This window comes from Tenrec ecaudatus, chromosome 3 (genome assembly GCF_050624435.1).
Source record: "Tenrec ecaudatus isolate mTenEca1 chromosome 3, mTenEca1.hap1, whole genome shotgun sequence".
NCBI lineage: Eukaryota > Metazoa > Chordata > Mammalia > Afrosoricida > Tenrecidae > Tenrec > Tenrec ecaudatus.
In genome coordinates, this window is record NC_134532.1 from 92856077 (window position 1) to 92866009 (window position 9933).

At 36.8% G+C, this 9933-nt stretch overlaps 1 protein-coding gene across 1 annotated transcript; it reads right to left on the minus strand.

Annotated features, from left to right (window-relative positions):
* Positions 1 to 932: 932 nt before the first annotated feature.
* LOC142442656 (chromobox protein homolog 3) lies at positions 933 to 2228 on the minus strand. Its single transcript, XM_075543832.1, has one exon. It carries the CDS (start codon positions 2173 to 2175, stop codon positions 1624 to 1626), a length of 552 nt encoding a protein of 183 aa, XP_075399947.1. The 5' UTR covers positions 2176 to 2228; the 3' UTR covers positions 933 to 1623.
* Positions 2229 to 9933: the final 7705 nt, after the last annotated feature.

A 9933-nucleotide genomic window follows, 5' to 3' on the forward strand; every position in this document is an offset into this window, starting at 1 on the left:
CTTTCATGTCCCTCTTCATTTGCAGAACTTAAAGGAAGTCATACGGAGTGAGGTCAAGTGAGTAAGGTGCATGGGGCAAGAGAGGCATACTGTTTTGTGCCCCAAACTGGCACACTGAATGGCTGTGTGAGCAGGTGCTTTGTGGTGGCAAAGCCACTCCCCTGGCTGCCATAAATCAGTCCTTTGTAGTCACACACTCTTACTCAATCTTTTACAAACCTCTAAATAGGAAGCTCGATTAACTGTACGACCTTGTGGAACAAACTCCAAATGAAATTCAGATTTCAAAATAGAAAATAAAACTTCATTGATTTTACATGTATTGTGTTAGTGGTTGGTGGGTAAATTTGAATAATAATGGTACTGTCTTTCCTGGTAGGTGTATAGATATTATCTATCACAGACAATGCTTGGGAGATAAGACCCAAAACAAAACTCAGCACATTGATTTGACGCCAACTTATTTTTTTTAAAGTAATATAAAACTATTTATTGACCACGGTTCACCAGTATTTACAATAAAGCAAACAATGTACAATTAATTGGGTTAACATTCTGATTACAGCAAAGTTGTTTTCCTGGCTTTAGCTGAGCTGGAGTAACCCCGATACTGAGAAGGTTGAACCTACATGTGAAGAGTGGGTTGGATAAAAACAAACCATGCAGGTCATTAGTTGAGGTGCCAAGTTTGTTCACCCATGTATGCAGCAGGTCCTAAGTGGCAGCATCGCTAACCAGCTTAAAAGGTTTTTTTTTTTTCACCAGCAAGATCTTAAAACATTCCATGAATCACCTTTTATGTAACACAGATTTTAACTTTCTGTAAAAAAAAAATTGGTTATCTAAAAGGAACCAATATCCACCTAAAAACCTTTTAAGACATCCCGCATTAGTCTAGTTTTCTTTTTGGGTTGGGAGGTTTTGAGTAGTGGTAAGGTTTTTTTTTTTTTTTTTGCACACAGGGGATTTTGCAAATAGTTTAATTTATGAGTCTATGGGTGTGGATTTGAGAGAGTTGTTTAATTAATTACTGGGTCATTTATTTGTCTTAAAAGCTATGGCTTACCAGTTTCCCCCCATTTTACTTGACGTGATCTCCTTGAGATGCTCAGAAGGACAGCACCCATCCCTGTGACAGGGAGGTACCCAGGGTTGTTCAATGCCGTTTTTGCTTAAAACAGTTTTTGGTGAATGTAAAACAAAATAAAATGTACATATGTATTTATGCACACACACACAAAAACAAAGAACCAAGCATCCACAATGGTCCTTAGGCATACATTATGGGTTAAACAAGTCTGATTCAGTAATAACTAAGTAGAACTTCCAATATTTAGAAAAGCTATTTTATAATGCAGAGGAAATAATATGCCATGGTATCAAATGTTCTTTTCTGATAAATGAAGCAACTACCGAAAGCTTTATTTGTTCAAAGTAACCAGTGCTATTTATACAACAACAAAATAACCCCAACAACTCCCCCAGCACTACTCCAAAAAAAATATCAAACTTGATTTCCATTAGAATGTAGTTATTCTTCTCACTAATAATTCAAAACAAAAACAAGAAAACCCAAGACCCAAATTTTATATATATAAATATATATAAAAAGAATGCAAACAGTTATTGAGCTTCATCTTCTGGACAAGAATGCCAAGTTAGTCTCTCTTCATAAAATGCAATGACAATTTGAGGGCATTTCATGTTTGCCTCTTTTGCCAGCACCAAGTCTGCCTCATCTGAATCTTTCCATTTCATGAGAAACATCAATTCCCCACTGCTGTCTGTAGCGCCAATTATTCGTTCAGGATCAAGACCTCGGGCAAAGCCCCTTGGTTTGTCAGCAGCATCTCTTTTCTTCTTTGATTTGCTGTCATCAGATTCGCTGTCAGATAAAGACTTTCTTTTCGTACCATCTTTTTCTTTACCAGCTTTTTGAGAGTTGAGAAATGCTTCAATTAATTCCGGACAATCTAAATTTTCTTCAGGTTCCCAAGTATTATCAGCATCTGTAAATCCCTTCCATTTTAGGAAATATTCCACCTTCCCATTCACAACACGCCGGTCCAGTACTTTTTCTACCACAAATTCTTCAGGTTCAGCCTCTTCGACTTTTTTACTCTTCCCATTCTGTTTCTTTCCCATTTTTTGCAATGTAGTTTTATTGGAGGCCATTTTTTATTGCAGACTTGAAGAGCTATTATTCACTGCCTCCGAGCTGCTCCGGGTCGCGGGTCTGCAGCGTCTCGCGACGCCAACTTATTATAGACAGCCTATGACATAGTAGAACTGTTCTTGTGAGTTTCTGAGACTACAACTCTTTATGGGAGTAAAAAGCTCCATCTTTCTCCCACAAAGTGCTGAGCTTGACGATCACAACCCAATGGGTATCACTCAGCCACCCGGGCTTCTGCCACTTACTGCTAGATCTTGAATGCTTTGGGTTTGGATTGGGGTTGTTTTTTTTAATATAATGAGTGGCACGCCATTCATCTGTAATTTGTCATTTCTCCCAGAGTAGAATATAGTGTCATCTGGTCCACAATGTCTAACATCATTCTATTCTGGCACACTTGCTTTTGCATTTGATCTTTATGTGTCACATTTAATTTGGGGTGACTTCCAACTTTTCCATAGTTGTATTTTATTTATTCCATGTCCTCATCATAAATGCAACTATTTCTTATTGTGGTGTTGTTGTTGGTATGTGCCACTGAGCCAGCGCCAATCCCTAGTGACCCTATGCACAGCCGAATGAAACACTGCCTGGTCCTGTGCCCTCCTCACAATGGTTCCTATGACAGACCATTGACACATTGACAATGTGTCCATCCATCTCATTAAAGGCCTCTCTCTTTTTTGCTGGCCCTCCAATTTACCAAACATGATGTCCTTCTCCAGGGATTGGTCTCTCCTGACAATATGTCCAGAGACGGATGACTCTGGCCTCACTTCGTCCACTCAACATCGCTCTGTTCTTTAAGCAGTCCATGGCACTTTCAAGATTCTTCTTCAGAACCACAATTCAAATGCATCGATTCTTCTTCTGTCTTTCTGACTCAATCAATGTACAACTCCCACATGCATTTGGTGCTATGGAGACTGCCATGGCCTGGGCGAGGCATCCCTTAGTCCTCAAAGTAACATGCTTGCTTATTATGGTGGCATGCCACATAAGTAAACCAAGATCCTGAACATGTGCCCTCAAGAATCTCATGAAGGTCAACGCTGCTTGGAGGAGTCACTTATATTTCCAGGGTCTTTCCAGTGGAGGGCTCCATTGTCCCTACTTCAGACCATGTTTCTATGCATAAGGTTTTTACTGTCCAATTATAAATAGATTGTCAGGCGATCCTTCATAAGCTGTTTTAAATAGGAAGCACCCCTGAAACTCATACAACATCGGTGAGGGACCCTATTGATATTTTAAAGACTGATGGCAACTTTCAGCCTGTTGTACACAAGTATTTACAAAATGACAAACTGAGAGACAAGTGCTAGTTTTTATAAAAGATTTACAAACCACCATCAAATTAATTCAAAGCCAGTTGTAAACTATTAGGAATTAGCCCACCTTAAATAGACATAGGAATCATAAGAATATAATGAATAAAAGCTCTTAGATAATTCTTGAAATGTGTTTGTAATGAAACTTAACATTTTCATATTGGCAAGATAACTGATAAAAATGAAGTTAGAATATGCAGCATTAATCTAAAATTATCAAACTGAATATATAGAGCAAAATTACTGCATAGGTCTATGTTGAAATTCATTTATCCAGTCACTTAAATTTTTAAAATGTTTAAACTTTTATGACAGGTACATTACTAATCTAAAATAGGCATGGCTGAAAATAGGTAGGTTGGAATATTTTTCCTTATTGTAGCCATGGAGGATTTTAGAATCAGAATGTAAATTTTGAAAGTGGATGTGAAGTTTATGAATTCAGAATTGCTCGCACAAGGGCGCTGCTTATGCAGTGTCATTGCCAGTGCCAGGAAACCATTACCAGTTCCCAGAGCCAGTGTCACAGATGGCAATTGCCAGGCGGCATCACTCTAAGAACCCTCCGACAGAATTAAACTCACAGTAATTCAGCACATATTTCTGGAAGATAATTCCATTTGGAGGACTGGAAATTGTATTACGTTGTTTAATCTGATTAAATTCTTTTCAAGATTTATTATCTGATGCATGTAACAAAAATGTGTTTTTGCTACTTTTCCTCAGAGAAAAAGCAATGACTTGTCCAGGCAAAGTTTATTGCTTGGAGTGGATTGCAATATGGAAAATTACAGAAGATAATTTCTAGTCCCTAGGTGGTGTAAATGGTCAAATGTCTAACTAGTGTTTTGTAAGGTTGGCGGTTTGAACTCAAAAAGGGAACTTCTCAAGACAGGGCAGTCCATCTGCTTTCTAGAGACCACAACCTGGAAGCCCTGTGGAGCAAGTTCCAGGATGCATCCCGGGGTCTCCATGAGTCAGAATTGATACTATGGCAGCTAGCAGTAACAAATCAAACAAGAAGACTTGTGTCCATACAGAGCTGAGAATTAATTTATGTTCTCCTTGGAGATCGTGCCAAAAGAAAATCATTCCATCCATGTAATAGAACATAGATAAATTAACTACTTGTATTTCCATGGTATATGCCAGAAATGTTTTGCTGTATATTTCTATTATATTTAAGTCAATATATGTTTTGTTGGTATAGCTGTTAATCTAACCTTAAAACCCAGCATTGGAATTCTCAGTTGATCATTATAACATGCATAAAACAGGCGACGAAAACACCTACATTGACAAGAGTGGGGCCGGAAGACATTTACCTTAGCATTCTGTATTCCTTTAAGAACTACATACATTTTTACTTCAATAGTCAATATCAAGCACAATTATTACAACACTTTAATTCTTGAAAAAATGAAAGACTTTATTGTGCATATGTGTGCTAGCAACTCATCTAAAAATCAAAGATATAAATTAACGTGTGCTTTCTAGGAAAAATCTCTAATTCAACCAGAGATCAAAGCAAAAATCTCTAATTCAACCAGAGATATATTTCTAATATTGCTTATAATTTTCTCAAATGTCTATTTAGCTCTCACACTATTATTAATGCATTGTTTTTAAATGAATCAGTCAAATTAATTTCTTCATAAACTCATGGTGGAAGACATTTTGTAAAAAAACCTACATGCTAAGCCACATAAATAAGAGAAAAAACATGCTGTTTTCTGTTGTTTAAATCCATATCAAAAATCAGATTTGAATAAATATAGAAGAGTATAACAGCTATTCTGTTACGTTGGTTTTGCTAAACATCTCCTATCTTTAACATTCCTTTCTTAATCTTTACCACAGGCTTCCAGAGAAAGAGGACAAATCTAAGCATAGCCAGAACACTCCTCAGAAATGAGAATGGTGAGACTCCATATCACGTGCATTGAAAGTGTTATCAGGAAGGACCAATCCTGGGGAAGGAAACCCTGCTTGGTAACACAGAATCACTGAGAAAGAGGAAGACTCCGTGAGATAGGCTGACAGAGTGACTGCCACAATGGGATGAAACGTAGCAATGATTGTGCGGCTGGTGCACGATTAGACATGTTACCTACTGTTTACATGGGCGCGCTAAGTCAGAACAGCCAATCCCCTCCACAACACCAACAGCAAACACTCATTCTTGTCAGGGCTTATAGTAGTAAGTGCTGATGGATACAGGCCGTTAAGAAAATTAAAAACTCAGAAAAACACATACAGATAGAGCTTGTGTTTATTTCATTTAACAAATGCTGTAAGAGCAGAGGAGACAAGTGTATCTATGTGTGAACAGGTATTTCTGTTTTCCCGGGATTTTTAGGTTTACTCCAGGCAATCTTTTGGCCATACACTCTGCCAATGCTTTCACTCTGGAATCTCACAAATGCGAAAAACAAAAGCTGAACATAATCTTTCCACAATGGGAAGGAGATGCGTATACTGTGAGCTGCAAGCTTAATAAATGCTATCCAAGACACACGTTTAATGACTGTCCAGAAAAATCATGGATGAGAAAATGTAAGATTTTTTCATATGGTTAAAAACCGGTCTCTTTACAAGGATATAAGTACGTTCATCTATTAGCCACTTGTTTCTATGGCTAAGATATGCAAATTAGTCCTGGCAAGTTATTAAGACCCAGAGCGTGACTTTTAAATAAATCTGAATTATTTAGAGCTCTAGGTTTCAAAAGTTTAGTGCTTTATGCATTCAATGAAGACCATAACATTTTTGAGTATGCATTTTGTTATTTTTGTAGTAAATGGGTTTTTTTAAAATTTAGTAATTACTTTCAAATAGCATTTAGATCCAATTACATAGAACTTGAAAACTACAGCATTGGTGGAAAATTGAAGTAAATTTTTCTAATCTCTTTAATCAGATCTCATGATAAGCAGTTAATAATTTTAACTTTACTAATACTTTTATCAACAAATGTTATAAGATTACTAAGGACCCATTATAGAAAAAAACTCCTTCCCCCAATACCTTAAAATGAAAATTAGATCTCTACATTTTACAAATTCTTTCCAACTTTACTAAATTTTCCATGAAGGTAAGTTTTTTTTTAAAGTTTTGACACTAGGTTTCCGACTCATACGCACACAAATTTATTCCAATCAAAATACATTTAGACCTTTCTCTACAATCACCAGATGGTTACAAACAAGTTCTCTCACTAATGCCATCATCTTACTTTTGTTAAGGTACTTGCAAAGAAAAGGGGATTAGTAAAAATTAGTTACATGAAGATATGTTGGCTAAAAGAGTTGATATTTCCATAAAACTTGTTAGCAAGATAAAAGCTAATGGAAATCAGGACTACCATTTTGTTGTTGCTAAATTGAAGAGGCTAGAATTATACAGAGAAGGTTAGAGAGATGGAAACGTTTCCTTTAGAAGTACAGAGCACAGTTTAATATTTGTCTTTGCTTTCTATGATATTGTAGCAGTACTTTCTTTAATAACCTATGTTCATCAGAGGTCTTTTAAATGCAGTTAATACTACCCAAATAATTTTCTTTAGCCCAGAAAGATTCATTCTTTATATATTCTCTAAGCAGGCACAAGTATTTGAGCTTATTTTATCCAATGTTTATTGGTGTTTCCTGGAGTTTCTTCCAACATCGTATGTACTTCAGAAAGAAAGCTGCCTGACCCTGCACCGTGCACACAATCGTTTAAACTCCCAGCCACTGTGTCAAACTCTCCCTTTGAGGATCTTCTGCTTTTTTGCTGACCCTGTATGATAAGGCATGTTGATATTCTCCAGAGATTGGGTCCCTCTGTCTGGATAAAATGTACATAATATGCAAGACAGCTACGAATGATCAGAAGAACAAACACATCTGTGTTGGAAGAAGTTCAGTCACATTGCTTCTTAGAAGAGAGGATGGAAAGACTTCTTCTCACCTACTTTAAACATGTTATCAGAGGAGATCAATCCCTGGAAAAGACAGCATGCTTGTTAAAACACCAGGTCAGCAATATAGCAGTTGGTCTTCAAGAAGGTGGATTCACAGAGGCTGCAACCAACGGGTCAAACATAACACTAATTATAAGAATAAATCAGGACTGGGGAGGATTTCATTCTGTTGTACATATGGTCACTATGAGTCAGAGCAGATTCCATGACACCTAATAACAATAAACAATAAAAACATGTAAAACAAAATCTCTTCAAACTTCCTTTGAAGCATCCTTTTGCTTTATTGTTTCCAAGACAGATTTGTTATTTCTTCTAGCAGTTCATAGTATTTTTGATCATCTTTGAAAAAAGCATGATTTAAATGCATCAAAATTTTATAGTTTCCTTTATTCATTGTCCAATTTTAATATAAACTCAAGGGTACTGAATATATCATGGGTTGTGTTGGGCACACTTAATCCTCAAAGTGACAACTTTGTTGTTTGAAGTTTAAATGGGGTCTTTTGCAGCAAACCTGATCTTTGTTCTAATTTCATGACTTCTTTCCGTGAGTGGTGATTGTGAATCCATATAAAATAAAATAGATTGACAATGTCAACCTTCTCTCTGCTTATCATTTTGCTGCTCATGAGACCAGTGGCGAGGCGTTTTGCTTCCCTTTGGTGGCGTGTAACCCACGCTGACAGCTGTAGTCTTTGATCTTCATCCGGGAGTTAGTCTAGTCCTTCACGATGACCCGAGCAAGAAGGCGCCGTCCGCGTGCCTCCGCGTGTTCATCACCCTCCCTCCAACACTGAAGTCACGTCTTCTACTCACACTGCAGCTTCAAGGAACAACCCTCAGCGGGACATTTTCATAAGGAAGGGCGAAGGAAAGGAATCAAACCCTGAGACGTATCTTTCCTAACCTTCAACCATGCTGTATCCCGTTATGCATTTTGAGCAACTGCCTCTTGGCTTATGCACAGGTTCTACATAAAATAAGCTCAAGTAAGTTTTCTAGAATTTCTAATTGTGATAGTTAAGCTATGTGTCAACATGGCTAGACTGTGATTCTCCTCTTTAATAGAATCATACATTTATTTCTATATTAGACTTCATTGTTGTCATTCCCATAGTGAAACCTACTATCATGTAATCTCCCCAAGGAAAAATCACTATGAGCAACCAATCATAGGAAAGGGAGGTTTCCTGGGTGTTGGGCTGCTTGGAAAATATGTAGGTTCTAATGGTTCTCAACCTTCCTAATGCCATGACACTTTAATACAGTTCCTTATGTTGCGGTGACCCCCACAACCTTAAAATTATTTTTGATGCTACTTCATAACTGTAATTTTGTTATTTTTATGAATCGTAATATAAATATCTGATATGCAAGAAATATTTTCATTGTTACAACTTGGACATAATTAAAGAACAATGATTACTCACAAAAACAATATGTAATTATATATTGTGAAATATTTATCTCTAATTAAAAATAAGTGAAATTTTGTCTTGAAGCATGGTGTAGCATGGGTAACAGTCTTAAAATAACAACAGTAAACTACATTGCTACATTTTGCAACAGTATGTGTAAAAAGCCACCATTACTGCAAAGGTTGAGATAGCTTCTTTCTCACCAGATCAGAAAATTTCTGGAAAGTCTTTGCAACTATAAATCATCTTCCACAACAAGTCTACTTCTGTATTTTGACTCCATAACCAACAAGCTGGAAAACCCTGTTTCGAAAAGATGTGTTGTTGGAAATGGAAGAAGAAGGCGCAACAAAGTCTCAAACAGAACAGGATATGATTGCAAGCACATGATCTAGAATTTTGTGCCTGGTATTATAGAGAAATATCTTCTTGGTGCATCACTGTTAATAAGTCCAATTAACCCTCTTGTGCTGTCTCAGGAACATCTCAACTTTGACTGTTAATGGGTTTCTGGCAAGTGCAAATGGCGTATCAGGTAGATTTGGAAAGTTTGATGAAATTTTGTCTGCAAACATGTGCAAATGTTCTTTCACAGAAACAATCATTGTAATCTTTTTGTCTGATTCAATGCCATATAACCAAAGAAAGCAGATAAGATGGGCAACATGTACATTTTATTTTCAGCCAAGTTTTTGCCAAAGCTGAAGTTTCATTTGGAATGATCAGTTCTTTTCAGACAAATTAAGATGTGCTGCATTTGGTCCTTGCAGTGATAAATTTAACTCATTCAAGATGGCAACCAAGTCAGCTATTTTCTATAGTTCACTTTTATCACTGAAAAGTGCTTTGAACTGAAATCTTGCTTTCTGATTAATAAACATTTTGAGTTCATCATGAAGCTCAAAAACACGTTTTAAAACTTTCCCTCTTGACAACTATCCACTTCAGTGTGAAATAGCAGAGCATTATTTGGCGCATCCAACTCATTGCACAGTTACGAAAACAGTCAACTGTTTAATATGTGTTTTCCGATGGTTTTAG